The sequence below is a fragment of the Amblyomma mixtum genome, chromosome 7 (genome assembly GCF_055824585.1).
Source record: "Amblyomma mixtum isolate Tamu chromosome 7, ASM5582458v1, whole genome shotgun sequence".
In the NCBI taxonomy this organism is placed as follows: domain Eukaryota; kingdom Metazoa; phylum Arthropoda; class Arachnida; order Ixodida; family Ixodidae; genus Amblyomma; species Amblyomma mixtum.
Window position 1 is genome coordinate 144556916 of NC_143018.1, and position 17866 is coordinate 144574781.

Sequence of the window (17866 nt, forward strand, 5' to 3'; positions counted from 1 at the left end):
GGGGTCAGTCAACCCAGCGGGAGATGGGGGTGGTGGTGGTGGTGAAAACATTTATTACGAATGAACAGGAGGTATGTTTGGATCAGCCCGTAAGGGACCGATCCTTACAAACACTAGGTGGAGGTCCCTAGTATGGGACCCCAGTGGCGGTTGCCGCCGCCCGGGCTCGCCCGACTAAGGCTTGTTGGGCCTGTAAGTCGTGGCAGCCGAGCAGGGTCGCCTCCCAGTCCTCCCGGGTTGGGTTGGGGATGGGGGGAATAGCGGGGTTGGAGGGGCAGGCCCACACCATGTGATAGGTGTCAGAAGACACTGCACTACAGTGTGGGCAGCTGCCGCTAATGGAGGGGTCAAAATGTTTTAGCGCTGCCGGGCACAGCAGTGTATTGGTGAGAAGGCGAATACAAGGGGGAATACAAGGGGGGGTGAGAGGGCGGAGAAGGAGCCGCTCATCCGCCTTCTTCAGGCCTTTACATGGGCTAGGGTAAAGGCGATGACAATTTTGATAATATGTTGTAATATCTTTGAATGTATATACCGGATTAAAATCGGGTTCCTGATCGGATGGGGAGGAGAAAACAGCCCGGTGAGAGAGCGCGCGGGCGGCTGCGTCTGCTGCCTCGTTTCCTGCCAACCCCAGATGAGCAGGGGCCCATATGAGGTATCGGTGTGCGGGGTCCGTATCCCGTATGCAATTTTGGTATATTCGATAGGCTAAGAAGGGAGTGCAGCCTTGTTCGACGTTCCGACAGGCCCCTCGCGAGTCGGTGATTATGTATTTTGAATTGGAATGTGAGGCCGCGAGAGCGATCGCGACCTCTTCTGCTTGTGTTGCACTGCGGGCTCTGAAAGTTAGGTCGTTAACTGTGTTGCTGTTGTGAACTACCGCGCCCGTGTACTATCCCCCGTGGTGAGGGCCGGAGGCGTCCACGTAGTATACACCTGTTTTGTTGCCATAATATCGGGCTAGCGCTTCCGCTCGTGCCAGGCGCCGACCAATATGGTCTTCATGTGACATGTTTGCTGGAAGAGGCCGCACGTGGAGGGCACGTCTCCACAGTTCCGGGATGCGAAACCTGTCTTCCATTGGAGGGGTGTGTTGGATATGGAGTCGAGCAAGAAGGCGGCGACCCGACTCCGTTAGCGACAAGCGCGTGTACTGGTTTGTAAGGTGCGCCTCCAGGAGCTCCCGGAAAGTATTCACCACCACAAGAGCCATAAGCCGGCTGTTTGAAGTAGTGATGGGGTGGTCAAGGGCACGTTTAACAATTTTGCGAAGGATGACCTCAAGGGCGTCCTCCTCTTGTCTCCGTAGGTGGAGATAAGGAGTCGAATAGAGAATTCGACTTCTTACGAAGGCGTTTGCCAGCCGCAAGGCATCCTTACTTCGTAACCCTCCGCGTTTGTTGGAAACCCGGCGGACCATGCGGCCCACCTGGTCCCCCACCTTACGGAGTTTTGCCAATGTAGTGTCTGGCCGCCTGTGTTTGTGGATGTAGAGTCCTAGTACCCGTATCTCATCACTTTCGCGTATGGGACCACTCTCAAGAGAGAGAGATATTTTAGTTGTGCACTTCTGTGAGGGGCGGAGGTGCACAAATTCCGATTTTTGAGGGGAACATTGAAGACCACAGCGGCGGGCGTAGCGGTCTCCTATCGTCGCCGCTGTTTGCAGGCTGGTTTCAATGTCTCCTGTGCTGCCCTGCGTGGCCCACAGAGTGATGTCATCGGCGTACAGGGCGTGCTGCACGCCGGCGACACCACTCAGCTGGGCCGGCAGGTGCATCATGGCCAGATTGAAGAGCAGCGGGGAAAGTACCGCGCCTTGAGGGGTTCCCCGCGTGCCGAGTAGGTAAGGACCATGGTCTCTATCTTGAATTCGAATGTAGGATTGACGATCCATTAAAAATTGGCTTATGTATTGGAATGTGTTGAGGCCACAGTCGGTGTGACTTAGGTTAGTGAGTATGATCTCATGTGCTACATTGTCAAATGCCCCTTTAAGATCCAAGGCGAGTACTACCCGGCCATTATGGGGGCATTCGAGGGGGTCAAGGACTTCCCGATAGAGTTGCAGGAGGACATCCTGTGCGGATCTGTGTGGGCGGAATCCGAACATGGTGCTCGCAAAGACTTGTTTGTGTTCAAGATATGTAGAAAACCGATCCCGCACCATCGTCTCCATTAGTTTGCCCACACATGAGGTGAGAGAGATGGGGCGGAGGTTATCTGTGTCAATTGGTTTGCCAGCTTTAGGAATAAAAGTGACCAAAGCCGTTTTCCACTCGATTGGCAGGGGGGTGTCCCCGCGCCAAATCGCAATGACGTATTCCAGGAGGAACTGGTATGCCAAGTCGGGCAGGTTCGACAAAAGCTTGACGGTGACCTTATCCCGTCCTGGCGCAGTGCTCCGTTTCATTTTGGCGAGAGCCGCCCGCAGATCATGGAGCTAGAAAGGTTGATCCAGCTCCGTGTTCTCTCTGCCTGCATAAGAGTACGCAGATCCACGGGGGTCTTGGGCTGTACACAGATACTGGTCCCGAAGTTTCTGTGCCAGTTGAGTCGTGTTGCCAGGAAAAGCGTGCAGGGCTCGCAGCAAATGTTTTTGTGTTTCGGTTCGTGTTTGGGTTGGGTCGATTAGGGCTCGAAAGAGACGCCACGTGTTTCGGCTGGACATTTGTCGCGCGGCCGTGTTGCATCTATCTAACCAGTTGGAGTCGGCGAGTTGGGCCGCGTACTCTGCCGCTTTCTGGGTACGCTCGGCAATTCGAGCTTTAAGCTTTCTATTGTGTTTCTGGCGTCGCCAAAGGTCAAACTCCCCTCATGGATGAAGTCGTTAGGTCGCACCCTGTGTGCACGTGTTTACGGCGAGGCTGACCCGCGTCACAGTGCGTGGCTTTTTGTGCAATGTCTGCAGCGGCGTGCTTTGACATATTGTCACGCTAGCTGCAGGCATGAGGAGCGACGATGAGAAACAGATGGGTTGAAGTGGCTTTCCTTGAACTTGGGGCAACCGGACGTTGGGAAAGTGAGAGTGTTCGCGAAGATCGCAGCAGGAAAGCAAAATCGTGATGGTGGAAAGTGCACATACGATATGTATGCGGTTTCGCGATAAGCTACCTTCTTTTCGCAATCATTGATTGGTTGTGTTTTCCTTTCTCCAATAAGTTATTGGGTGGATGTTTGTACAGTACCTGATTGGTTATTCTCCTCACCGAGGGCGAGGACATAGCGTTTAAAACCCGCTGTTTCGGCAGGACCGAGGGCTGGTTTCGTCACGTAGAACTACTCGTGAGCCAGTCAACTGTAAATATGTTTTCTCCTTGCTTGTATCTTTCTTTGTGCTTTTAATTGTTAAAAAAAGTTAACCTCTCCAGAAGTGTCCTCTTGCAATGTGATTGAGCAATTCGAATCTCCAAGACGTCAAGAATCCTACAACAATCATCTTCAACCCCATTTCCCTCTACGAGATCTTAAGAGAGGATTTCAACTGGCGCAGCCGAAAAGAGGGATTTCAACTGATGTCATTTACCAGCGTCTGTTCTCTCACCCACTGCGCCCGCTTCCTTGCTCCAAACGTTAAACCTATCATTCTTCTTTCCATAGCTCACTGCGTTGTCCTTAACTTAAGCTGAAGCCTCTTTGTTAGCCTCCACGTTTCTGCCCCATAGGTGACTACCGGTAAGATAGAACTGTTGTATACTTTTCTCTTGAGGGATATTGGTAAACTGCCATTCATGATCTGAGAGAACCTGCCATATGCGCTCCACCCCGTTCTTGCTCTTCCAGCTATTTCCCTCTCATGAGCCGGATCAGCTGTCACTACCTGCCCTAAATACACATATTCTTTTTCTACTTCCAGCACCGCGCCATCAATTGCGAACTCCTGTTCTCTTGCTATACTGTTCAATATTACTTTGTTTTTCTGCATGTTAATATTTAGCCCCATCGGTCTGCCCTGCTTTTCTAATTCATTGATCATGCTTTGCAGTTCATGTCCTGAGTGACTTAGCAAGGCAATGTCATCAGCGAATCGCAGATTACTTAGTTATTCTCTATTAACGCTTATCCTCAACTGTTCATATTTGAGGCCCTGAAATACCTCCTGTAAACAGGCAGCGAATAGCATAGGCGAGATCGTGTCTCCCTGCCAGACACCTTTCCTTATTAGAATTTTTTTGCTGACTTTATGGAGAACTATGGTAGCTGTGCAATCGTTTTAAATATCTTCCAATATTTTCACATAAAACTCTTCTACACCCTGATTCCGCAGTGCCTGCATGACTGCTGACGTTTCTACTGAGTCGAATGCTTTCTCGTAATCAATGAACGCTATATAGCAACTGGTTATATTCTGCGCATTTCTCTATCACCTGATTGATAGCCTGAGCATGGCCTATTGTCGAGTATCCTTCACGAAAGCCTGCCTGATCATTTGGTTGTTCGAAGTCTAAGGCTGCCTTGACCCTTTTAGCGATTTGCTTAGTAAATACCTTGTCGGCAACAGACTACTGTCTGTTGCCGACAAGGTCTGTGCGGTCTGTAATTCTTAAATTCCTTGACCTCTCCTTTCTTATGAATTAAGATTATGTTAGCATTTTTTCGAAGCTCTAGTTACGCTCGAGGTCACAAGGCATTGCGTATACAGGGTGGCTAGTTTTTCGAGCCCAATCTCTCCTCCATCTTTCAAGAAATCTGCTGTTATCTGATCCTCCCCAGTTGCTTTCACATTTTGCCTTGCTCCTAAGGCTTTCTTTACTTTCTTCTTTGTTACTGGAGGGATGTCCCATCGCTGTGCTTTACTGCTTCTGTCAGTAACATTCTGATTTCCATCGCTACTGCATAAATTTTTGTAAAACTCTTCGGTTGCTTTAACTATCCTGACCATATTGGTAATGAAATTACCCTCTTTGTCTCTTATCGCATACATCTGGTTTTTACATATGCCCAGTTTTCTCTTCACTGCTTTTAGGCTGCCTCCGCTCTTTAGAGGATACTCGATTTTCTCCATGTTTAACTTCCTGATGTCGGCTACCTTGTGCTTATTTATTAACTTCGACAGCTCTACGCGTTCTATTCTGTCTATGGAGTTAGACGTCCTTATGCTTTGCTGGTGTTCATTGCTGAAGTTGGTAAGCAAGACATCAATCTTCCCATCAGCGAGGGGAACTGGCCAGGCAGCAGCAATGCCTCTTTTTGGAACCAAAACCTGCTTGCTCTCGACGACAGCTTCTGTTGCACTGAGCGCCATTGTACCGACAGTAACCGTGGCTCTAGAGCGTGGCGGCACGCTCACGTGCTCGTGAAGAATGTGTAGTGCAGTGTGTAGTGTGCTGTTGAATCGGAGAGCATTCTCAGCCAAAAACCTGACAGACTTCGTTTGCAGGCCCATGCGCCATATCCGTTAGCAACCGCATACCGAGGATAACATCACGGGAGCACTGCGCTAAAACGACGAACGTTGCCAGGAAGGTTGCCCCTTGTGGCGAGATATATGACGTGCACATACCCGTGGGCTGAAACAAATGCCCGCCAGCGGCACGTATCCGCGGACCATCTCAACTGGTTATAAAATGCATGAGCGTCGCGGCAAATTGCCCCTCTAAGAACTCAATAGACGGCGCCAGTGTCTACAAGGGCGGTAAGTTCGGTACGGTCGACTGATTTGTAGGTCCGTAGTGGGAGGCGTCATGCTTCGATGGTGGCTTTAGTGTTCGGTCTCCGCTTTTGTGCGTCAAAGGGGGCTGTGTCGGCGATTGTTGTCGAGGTGACGGCGAAGATTATCGAGTCGTCGTGGCGTCTGATCGACAGATTGTGCCAATGACATATCGCCAATCATCGTACGACATCCGATTGCAATGTAGGTTTGTACTACCAAAATGCAGAACTAACTATGGATTCTGTATGTTAAGGTATATTGTGCCAAAGTTCCTCAATACCTCATTCAGTGACTAAGTGAATATTTTGTCTTTGCCATCCGGAAAAGCTTTCTTCAGCAATCTGTGCTACAGTGATGCGAAGCGTCTGGGTGTACTATGCCACTCTGTGTAATAACCTCACTGTCTTTTATTATAATTATTACTGCCAATTGCTAGATATCTGTTTCCTATAATACATTGTTCTTCATAAGCGCACTTGTATCCTCTTTTCAACAGTGTTTTTTTTTCTCTCTCTCTTTTTGCTTCGTGCCAACTGCTGACTTGTAAGGATGGTGAGACCCGTCAAGCGGTGTATCATTCACTGCTTTTTTCTCACCATCCCCAGTTTGCGTGTACAAACTGAAATAAAGATTTGATTGATTGGTTGCGGAGTAGTCTGGAGCTTCTTCCTTTGCGGCAGTAGCGGAGAATGGTCTTGCAGCGCTGGAGGACCTTTTACTTTTCATCGTAGGGAAGCTGTACCTGCAGAGGCTGCTGCGTCTAGTTTACCCTACGGTGACATAGGGATGCGCTTTCCTGCCCAGGAGAGCAGTACTGGCGAGACGAGGGGGATCAGGAGAAGCGGCTGGGGCCGGGAACGGACTGTACAATGTAATCCGCGATCTCCCGCGCCCTCTGACTAGGCAGCGGACGCCGTGCATCGAAAGGGTATCCTCGAAGAGCGAGTTTCTTGCACGGCAGCGGCGACAGATATGCCAGCTTTGCCGCAGTAGTAGCACAACGGCCGGCGGTCTGCGGTTAGCCACATGTCAGTTCATCGAGGACGCCGGCGCTGCACGACTTTCTGATTAGAAGTTTCTGAAGAACTCGCCGCTCGCAGCGAGGGCTTGGCGGTGGCCCATAACGGCTTGCGACGGTGGTGTAACTGAAGGCCTGGGGCGGTGGAGTGGCTGGGACGAGGGGCCAAACGCCAAGTACCTGCTGTATTTCTTCAAGTACAGCATCAAAAAACGGAGCGACCTGTGGCTGCGCAGCAGTCGGCCCGTACTTCGCCACCTCTTCCCGTACTACGGCCTGTATAAGCACACGCAGCGATTCTGCCGAAGGGTCGCAGTCCCCTCAGCACTGGCGGCGATCGTTGATACAGTTGCGCGCTGGTACTGCCGGGCTCGCATGTCAAGAGACTTTTCGATTGTGGCCGCTTCGTTGACGAAGTCTACTGCTGTCGCCGAGGACGTCGCACTAGGCCAGCGAACATTGGCTGGTCAGCCTCAAATAAAATGGCACGTACCCACTACGGAGGAGTGGCCAAGACACAGGCGGTGAACTGTTGGGAACAGGAGCGCTTATAGCTGTTCTTTCACACCCCTCATCAGTAAAATGCACTTCTTTGTCTTCCGACATGCCCGGGTCCGCGCCAGGGAAAGAGCCATTTCATCTCTTCAACGTTTGAATGTTGGATGCGGTTCGGGAGAAGCAGTTAGGCATTTCCCTTGCGAAATACGCTGCTGAAACTGCACAGTAATCCCGCCGTGAATATGTCTGATGCGTGTAGGATGGATTCGCAATTTTCCAACCATGTTTTCGCAGAGTCTTTGAGCGCGAACTAGACAAGGCGCAGCTTAGAGTCAGCATCCCACTCATTGATGACGGCCACCCGGTCGAACTTCTGGAACCAGTCTGCGGAGTTTTGATGTTACAAGAAGTGGGAACGAGGTGGGTTCCGCGGGTGATGAAGCAGAAATGGCGTTAATAATGCTGGCGGATTCAATGTCTCAACGCCGAAGCTTCTGGTTACCTTGCGGTTAGGGAGAGGTCCGAATTAGCGAGGCAGGCATTTCAGTCGGTGACTGGCTTGATTAACTGGTGTCTCTACCGTGGAGGTGCGTCCTGGGCTCGATTCCCGGCTTGTAGGGCGCATCCGGTACATGAAAGGCGCATCCAGCACCTCCACTAATGTTGGGTAGCTAAATATCCTTGCGGGTGAGTCAAGAACGAACACCAAAGGAGTTGCATGCAGCAAGAACGGCTGAGAGAAAATCACGAGCCGTGCACTTCTTCCCCGGAAATCTTCGTGGTCCTCTTCACCATGACGCCAATATACATACCACGGAACGCCAATATATACACTGGATCACTAGTCAGCGCTTCGTTTGTGTCTGATTTCTCTGTCCCGTCCGAGCGCATTTCTCTTCGCACATATTTGTTCAGCTTCCATCGAAGAGTGCGTGCAAAAAAAAAAAATATTCACCAGCGCCCCTCAACGCCGTCAAGGCATAGGAAACTGAAGCAGTCGGAAAACGGTGCAATTGTAGCTACCCCATCCCACTTCACGGGTTTCAGAACCAAACTTTGTACCCTCTCGTAGGGTGCAAGGGTGCGAGTTATAGACACAAAAATGCACCTTGCACCATCGAGGGTGCAAAATTTTTAACAGTGCGAAACAGCTCGTGATGTGCGTATCTGTGGTCGTAACTGAATTTTCTCCAGCTTGCAGGAACGTGTAAGCCGAGCAGACGGGTAATCGCGGCGGCCATGTTTTCTTGGCTTTTTCTTTTAACAATTTGCCATTTACTCCACCTCTAAGAGCACTTGCTGCTGGGCTAGTTGGTTTTGGTTCTTAATTAAATAGTTGTTAGGAGCAAAAAACAGACGAGACACGTAGGAAGATTGGCGCTTCATCCTGTTACCTTCCTATGTCTCTCGTCTGTTTTTTGCGCCTAAAAACTATTTAAAATTACGAGGAACTTTAGCGGCTAAAGTGGTAAAAGGCGAAAGCCTGAGTGCTGCATCCTGCTACGCGATTGTTCACTTCACATTCTGTTGGTGCATTAATTAACTGCCAATTAATGACGCTTAATCTTTGCCTTTAGGAGTGGAACGCGACCGCGTGTTGTAGCGCTGCAGGCAGCCCACGGAACGCCACCACCCGTTCGGCGCGATGCGTTGCCCTTTGAATGCAACGCTTTTTGAGGAAAGGTTCTACGCCTTGCTCGTCGGAAAATTGGTTTTTGAGGAAAGGAAATGTATCTGTCTCTCATATCGATGGATGAAGGCGACTTCGGAGACGCCGACTTCGGAAGTGAGGACGAGATCCCGTCCGACTCCTCGTCGAGGCCAGCCGGGTACAACAACGATGCCAGCTGGGAGCTTGCACAATCCAAGCGCCAGAGAAAACTTCAAAGGCGAAAAGAACGCAAAGGCACGGGAACGGGCCCGGCCGCCAAACCTCAAGATGGAAAATTACCGGGTGATGCGACCGGCTGCAACAACAATGGATCAAGGGAGCAGAGCAGGCCTAGGCGAAGAATGCCGCCACTCCCCAGAAGCGACTACAAGATCATTATTCGACCTAAGAAAGGACTCATGGTGAAGTCCCTCACCACCCACCAAGTAGCGCGCTCCATTGTCATGGCGTGCGGCCAGCAATGCAAGGACGATGACCTACTTGTAAGGCTTCGCACCGGATCCAATATCATTATCGTTAGCACCCCGCACGAGCAAACGGCCCAGCTAGTGCGGCACATTACCCGTCTCAAATTCGACGGAAAGACTTATGATGTAAACGCTTACGTGGCAGCACCGGAAGACGTCCTGCGCGGCGTGATCCACGGTGTAGACCCAGGTACCCCTCCTGAAGAACTCAAAGCACACTTACGAGTCAGAACTCAAGGAGTGACCATACTTCAGGCAAGGATGCTCGGAAAATCCAAGACGGCAGTGCTCACGTTCGACGGCCCGGTCTTGCCGAAATTCGTCATATATTACGGAGGAGAAGTACCATGCTACCAGTACCGCCCCACTAGGCAAGTGTGTTACGTCTGCTTCCAGCAAGGACACCGCTCCGACGTCTGCCCCACACCGAACATTATTGTGTGCGGACTGTGCGGAGTTTCAAACCCGCCCGACGACCACGAGTGCGCGCCCAAGTGCATAATCTGTGGCGAGGCACACCGGACCGGATCCAAGGAGTGCCGAGAGAGATTGAAAAAAGCAAGGCCAAAACCCACAGGAGGAAGAGGACGGAGCGACCAACGCGGGCGACCACCCAAGCGATGGCTCAGCTCAGAGGGAGACACATCGAGGAGCCGATCGAGGTCCAACTCCTTCCCGCCTCTACCACCAGCCGGCCCACAGGAGGGGGAGAAACAAGAGAAAAAGAAAAAGAAGAAGCTTTCCCAGACAGGCGGCGGCAAGGTGAGCTGGGCTTCTACCACTGCTTCGCACTCGGTAGGAAAGGGTAGTGACATAAACAACACAAACAACAAAGACAGTCGTGTCACAGAACCGAAGGACGCGAACAGCGATGCGCTCAGACGCGATCTAGAACTGGCTCGAATCAAACAAAACGAGCTCGAACGCAAAGTTGAGGAACTCACAAAAACACTAAAGGAACAACAGCGGGAACTCGACATGACTAGAGCCCTTCCAAAACGACAACCACAGGCATCGAACGAAGGAGACCTTGAAACACGAATGCAACAGATGATGCAGCAGATGATGCAGGATATGATGCAGCAAATCCAATCGCAAATGCAACAGATGCAAGTACAATTCCAAGGGCAAATCTCAGAGATGAGAAGCGCTTTTCGAAAACAAAAACATACCGAAAACATTAGGGAAAGGGCGTACAACCGTCCAGCTCTAACAGCTTTCGCAAGCGAACAAGGCAACAGCAGTAACGCGTAAACATGATCAATACGTATCTTCAAGAACAAGAATACTTAGATATTTGGCAATGGAACTGCAGAGGCTACCGCAAAAAGCAGGCCCTCTTAAAACAATATATAAACACACAACTCACACCTCCTGATGTAATTGCGCTCCAAGAGACCGGAATCAAGCCGACCTTACAAGGGTACGAGGTTTACGAGAGTCAAAACGAAGGTAAAGCGGCCGTCCTAGTCAGCAAAACCATTACCGCCATCAGGCACGATACCATCGCCGACACCGACGTTGAACACGCGCTTGTTGAACTTATTCCGAAAAAGCGAAAGGGACGCAGCACGTTCTTACTGAACGTGTACAGCCCGCCGAGACAAAGAAAAGCCAAACTCTTCGAACTGTTTTATGGAGCGCACAAGCTGGCCAAAGAAAATGCACTCATCATCGTAGGAGATTTCAACGCCATGGACAGGAGTTGGGGATACCAGAAACAAGACATCAAGGGAAGGACATTAGTGGAAGTAGCGGAATACTTTGGCTGCAGTCTAATCACAGATCCTGCGACCCCCACGAGAATCGGGAATAGCGTGAGCACGGACACATGCCCGGACCTCACCTTCGTAAGGAACAGCAGGGAGTCACAGTGGGAAAACATGATGGAAAATCTAGGCAGCGATCACTTTATCCTCCGGACACGAATAGCATCCGACACCATAAGACGCCAGATTGGACAGGCGAAAATCACTGACTGGAACGCGTTTCGTGGGGCTTGCAACAAATCTGAAGGCGGTATCCAATCACTGGAGGAATGGAGCGGCATGCTGAGAGAAACGCGACAACGATGCACAAAAAGTTTAAGGAGAACGACAGCAACGCCTGAAGTAGACGCCCACCTCCTCAGACTATGGGAAGCGAGACGCAGTCTCACCAAAAGATGGCGGAAGCAAAAACACAACAGGAAACTAAAACTAAAGATAGCAGAAATTACGGCAAAGGCGGAAGAATACGCGATGCAACTCGCGAAACAAAATTGGAAACAACTCAGCGACTCACTTAGGGGAACTCTAGGCACGGCCAGAACCTGGAATCTCTTAAGAGCACTAATCGATCCGACCAAAATAAAATCAGAGAACAATAAAGCCATCCACCGGTTCATCCACTCCTTCGAGGGATCAGACATCGCCCTACTGGAGAAGGCACGAGAAAAATGTTTCGGCGATCACAACCCCCCGCGATACCAAGGAACGTATCGAGGAGCCGAAAACGAGAAACTCGACCGCCCCATAACTGTGGAAGAAGTTTACGCGGCCATAAGAAACACCACCAGAAACACGGCAGCCGGAGCGGACAGAATCGACAACGCCTTAATCCGCAACCTGAGCGACGACCTCATAAAAGAGCTCGTCACCTTTCTTAACAAACATTGGGAGGCGGAGACGGTTCCCGAAGATTGGAAACACGCCGAAGTAATAATGATACCTAAACCTGGTAAAAAGCTACAAATTGAAAACCTCAGGCCTATATCACTCACGTCGTGCCTTGGCAAGCTTTACGAACGGGTTGTAACTTTCAGACTGCAAAATTACATGGAAGACAACGACTGTGTACCACATACCATGTTCGGCTTCAGAGCGAAGCTCTCGACGCAGGACGTTCTCCTCCAAATACAAGAAGATGTCCTGCGAAACGTACCTCGGACGGGAGAAAATGTCATAATGGCCCTGGACATCAAGGGGGCATTCGATAACGTCAGCCACGAAGCGATCCTTACGGGCCTAGACAACCTGGATTGCGGACGCAGAATCCACGGCTTCGTCAAAGCCTTCCTGTCCGTTAGAACTGCCACCATCGGCATAGGAGACCTTCGATCGGAAAAAATTCGCACTCCAAACAAAGGAACACCCCAAGGGTCAGTTATCTCACCCCTACTCTTCAACATAGCTATGATAGGCCTAGCTCGAAAACTAGAGAACATCGAAGGCATCAGGCATGCAATGTATGCTGACGATATAACAGTCTGGACAAACACGGGCTGTCTCGGAGAGAAGGAACAAAGGCTACAGCAAGCGGCCTCTTGTGTAGAGCAATACCTCGCAGAAAGAGGACTCGCATGCTCGACCGATAAATCGGAACTGCTGAGAGTCTGGAGAGGCAAGCAAAACCGGACTGTCCCAACCAACGAGGACCTAAAACTCAACGTCTACCTAGATGGGACGCCCATACCCGAAAAGACAACAATAAGAATTTTGGGCATGTGGGTTCAATCCAACCAGCGCAGTACTCACACTTTTACCCTACTGAAAGCAACAACGCTACAAGTCGCACGCATGATCACCCGCATCACCAACAGGCGACATGGCATGCGTGAGGAAGACACACTAAAACTAGTCAGAAGCCTAGTAGTTAGTCGAATCACATACAGCCTACCCTACCAGTGCCTCAACAAAAATGAAATACAACAAGCGGATGCCCTGCTACGCAAAGCGTATAAGACAGCGCTCCGACTACCACGCAACACGTCTACAGAAAAACTCATGGCCCTGGGATTACACAACACCTTTGAGGAGCTACGAGAGGCGCAGCATGAGTCGCAAAAACTCAGGCTGTTGCAAACAACGACAGGTAGAGCGCTCCTGCAGAGGCTCGGATACCGCGAGCAGATGCGAGAAATGTCGAGGACGGCAACGATCCCCGACGAGCTTCGCAAGACCCTCAAGGTAGCGCCAATACCAAAAAACATGGATCCCAACCTCCATCGAGGCAGAAGAGAAGCGAGGGCCGAATTCATCGAGAAAACATACGCTCCTCAAGCCACGACCGTGTATACAGACGCGTCTTGGAGAGGAGGAGATACCAAAATCGCTGTAGCGGCGGTGGTCGATTCGTCTTTACGCGAAATGACCAGCGCGTCTCTCCGAGGCTGCACAGCTGCAGAGTCCGAGGAAGTAGCCGTTGCTCTAGCGGTGGCGGAGGGCTATAGAACCGGGCGGTCACTAACAATACTTACGGACTCTCAAACAGCCTGCCGAAATTACATGAATGGCAGGATAGGTCGTCACGCGCTCCGTATACTCCTCGCAGCGAGTGACAGAATTAAAAACCGGGAAGAACAAAACGACAAGATCCTACACAAAATTGTGTGGGTACCGGGGCACACGGGGGTTGCAGGGAACCGAGAGGCCGACAGGATAGCTCGAGGATACATTACTTTCCGAGCTTCCGACGAGACCGCGGAACTCGCGCCAGCACCCAGGGAATACTCGGCCATACTACAAAACTATAGAGGCAGAAGAATGCGATATCCCCCACCGCACAAATCTCTCAGCAGAGAGGAAGCTGTCACTTGGAGACAATTACAAACAGGCTCTTTCCCAAACCTACATATACTAAACAAAATGCACCCTACGATATACACGAACAAATGTCCCTGGTGCGACGAAAAACCTACACTATACCACATCACATGGGCCTGCCAAAACATAGACGTGGTCCCCAAAATACAAAACCCGAGTGCGGAGCAGTGGGAGACTCTGCTGTCCAGCGACCGCTGCGAAGACCAACAAGGTCTGGTACAGCGAGCTCAACGTACGGCAGTGGCCAGCGGAGCCCTGGACTGAGGGCAACCGACCACTGGTTAGAGGCGGACGACTTCGACAGAGAAGGCTCCTGGGGGTAGAACCAAGACGTCTCTGAAGAAGCCCCCAAACCGCAGAAGAACCATTACTGTAAATAAAGTTTTCCCTTCCCTTCCTTCGGTGGACACCTAAACCTCGCCATAACGGGAAGGGAGGAAGATGGGAGTGAACGAAGACACCGTATTCACTAGAAACGCCTTTGTTCATTCCAAACCATCGAGCTGGCATGGCGGAGTGGTAGCGTGCTCGTCTCACACTCCGGAGACCGGGGTTCGATTCCTGAGCTCGGCCAATTTCTTATTCGGTTTTATTTGTTGATCTGGTCTGACTAGAAAGGTTAATTAAGCTAGCTGGTTAAGTAAGTCCCACAAACTTAAAGCATCACTATACGATCCCTTTAATTGGTTGCATGGTTAGTAGCCAAAGTACAACTGGCCCCTTTTGAAATTCGCGCACTGTGACGTCACGACCGTTTCGACCAATTGAAAAGCGTGACATTTCTGTCGACAACTTCTGCTTACAACGATGAGGCATTAAAGGCTTCCGAATTAATACTCCACCTCGGTGGCTGCGACGCTGAACTCTGCGACAGCTGTTGGTCAGCACCGCTGTTCATATTTATTTCTTTCGGCAAAACGAGATGCAACGGCGTGACAGTAGCGAAACATAACTGCCCATCCTTCTGCAGAAATATTCTTCCACCAAATGTGACGTCGCACTTGTCGTTCCGTTGTTCCATGTTTCCTGACATGACACGTCACACGACTAACTCGGATGGGGCGACGGTGCTTCAGCTTTCATACGTCTTAGTAACAGCTAGAGCTGTAAGAAAATCAGATCTCACTTCCTGCGCTAAAGAGGTCGCAGCTGTCAAGAACGTCGCGCATTTACAGAGGCATTTTCGACTGGCCAGAAAGGTAGTGCGCGGTAAAAGAACCTTTCGGTTGCTCTTCATGAAGGGGCAAGAATTTTTTTAATTGTGTAGTGAAGCGCGCAATGTTTCGCCACGTGCACGTAGGTTTATTAATAAAACCGCTCGCTGGTTTGAAGCGTAGTTCCTCACGTTAGCGATAGAAACTTTTCGGAAGCCGGCCCACTCAGCCCGACATAGTCGCTTCGTTCCACTGAATATGTTATCGTTTAAAGATAACTGATTAGAAAAGCAGAAGAAAAAACAACCACCTGCCGCCGGTGGGATCCGAACCCACGACCTCCGAATTACGCGTCCGGTGCTCTACCTCTGAGCTACGGCGACGGCTGTCAATTCTTCTGCTTTCGGGGGTATTTATGTTTACAAGTAACCTAACCTTGAGAGTGTTCGTCAGCGCCACCCACGTTCAAAAGCGGCGGACGTAGAACGTCCTGAGTTACCGCTGGTGTGACGTAGAACGTCATCAGAACGGCGAGGGTGGAAGCTGTGTGAGAACACTCTTATGCTTCCTAAGGCATCAAGGCTGCCAGAACCGAGGCCCTCGTTAAGCAATTAAGCAGACAAGGAAAGGGGAATGAGGGGCTCGTTATAAATATGAGAGAAGCCAACAGCCACTGAAACCAAGGGGCACCGGGGATTTTTTTTAATTAATTTTATATTTTGTGGTGTTGATCAATTTATGATATTACTGAATATGTTATCGCTTAAAGCTAATTGATTAGAAAATGAGAAGAAAAAACAACCACATGCCGCCGGTGGGATCCGAACCCACGACCGCCGAATTACGCGTCCGGTGCTCTACCGCTGAGCTACGGCGACGGCTGTCAAACCTTCTGCTTTCGGGGGTATCTATGTTTACAAATAACCAAACCTTGGGAGTGTTCACCAGCGCCACCCACGCTCTTAAGCGGCGGACGTAGCACGTCCTAAGTTACCGCTGATGTGACGTAGAACGTCATCAGAACGGCGGGGGTGGAAGCTGTGTGAGAACACTCTTATGCTTCCTAAGGCATCAAGGCTGCCAGAACCGAGGCCCTCGTTAAGCAATTAAGCAGACAAGGAAAGGGGAAGGAGGGGCTCGTTATAAATATGAGAGAAGCCAACAGCCACTGAAACCAAGGGGCACAGGGGATTTTTTTAAATTAATTTTCTAGTTAGCCGTGCATACTCAGACTCAGTTAAGTTATCGCTCGTGTCTCGTATTGCTCCTTTGTGTGTGCTGTTGCCTAGTGTAGAACCTAGCGCTCTACAGTCTCAGTGTACTTGTCGCGCCATTGTTTCATGTAAACTTTCCTTCCAAGCACACTGGTCAAATTTAAATGTTTAATCAAGCGTCCCAGTAGCCTGAGAAGTGCATCAGAGGGCGCATTTACCAGCGCAGGCCTTGTGGGATCCTGGTAGACGCTTTCATACCACGAGCTGACAGGCAGCGATGCGCAGTTAGAAATCCCCATGTCCTGTGCATTGTGCGTCACCAACACCAGCAGCTTCACCCTGCGTGACAGATAGGGCAGCGATTAAGACACCTGCCAAGATGCTTTGCCAGGAGGCAGGAGTATAATAAAATTACTAACGCCATTGCAGTGAAACAAGCTACGAGGCAAGTTGGAGCATAGCTCAATGTAGAAAAAGAGCAATAACACAGCAATTATTAACGAAAGAACGATAGAAAATACTCTCGCCCGATTGTTGCATATCAATCTGTTCTGTCATTGTCGTCGTCAGAATCACACTATTGCACTGTGGGAACCAACCACAAAGGAATGCAGCGATGACGTAAAGGTATATACCATCCGCCTCGCGTGCAGTAGCACCGGGGCTCGAATACCCCTGCCGCGAAATTCTCTGCAGGACTAAAAATCCAAAATTCTGCGTGTCAGTGGAACTGCTTAACTAGGCCAGGGGCCTGATCTTGGTGACAAGCACCAACAATGCACTCTATCACCAGAACATGATTTCGCCACTGTGGTGTAGTACTGAGCCACAACCTCCTGTATGACTACCCCAATGGCCCCCAGTCCCCAGCGGCTGCGGAGCAACTGACCAAGGCGGCGGTCAGACATGTGACGCCGCGTATGGAGGTGAGAATCTGGCTTCGGACAAGCCGTTACTCGAAACTGAACCTGACATTTTTTAACTTTAGAACCTCATCCATTGAGGCTATAGCTTAACAATGCTGTTTGAGTCACTAGCGGTTAATAAATTTATTTATTGATGTATTTATTTGTTTGTATACTTATTCCTTATATGCCCCTGGGTAAGGGTATTGCATCAAAAGGGGGCGGGGGGGGGGGCTTCAGAGTAGGTGTTAGATTTTTGTTCTGGCGTTTGTCGTATTGGAATGGTGCACTGATTCTTCAGGCAGGTGATGCCAGTCTTTCGCTGTGCGTGGAAAAAAGGAGTAAAGATGCGGCGATGTGCGCGCATGCGTGGGGCATATTGATTTTGAACTACTGGTCCGGGATGAAAGACGCTGAGCGTGGTGATACGACATGTTAGAAATTGGAACATGAAAGAACTTATGATAGAGAATGAATCTCGCTATTTTCTGTCTTATTTCCAGTCGGGGAAGGTTCTCATTACATTTAAGCGCAATGACACCAGATTAAGAAGGGGCTGCGAAAAATAAAACGTGCTGCGGAAAGAGAGGCAGCGGTGAAAAGATAATACTGAGGTTTCATCCACATTTAAAGATATTATTGGTTTATTGGTTTATTTTTGGTTTACAATGCATACGTAAACCAAGGACGAGCAGGCAA

The 17866-nt window shown here is 50.1% G+C and overlaps 1 protein-coding gene across 1 annotated transcript in view; it reads right to left on the reverse strand.

The window, feature by feature from the left end:
- Nucleotides 1–16686, reverse strand: part of LOC149337771 (uncharacterized) — a 29328-nt gene extending 12642 nt beyond the window's left edge. The window contains exons 1-2 of the mRNA XM_089554516.1: nucleotides 16682–16686; nucleotides 16481–16601 (exon numbers count right to left, since the gene is read on the reverse strand). Of these exons, the coding sequence (XP_089410642.1) occupies nucleotides 16481–16601; nucleotides 16682–16686 (126 nt within the window). The remainder of the gene's footprint in view (nucleotides 1–16480; nucleotides 16602–16681) is intronic.
- Between the last annotated feature and the right edge of the window lie 1180 nt (nucleotides 16687–17866).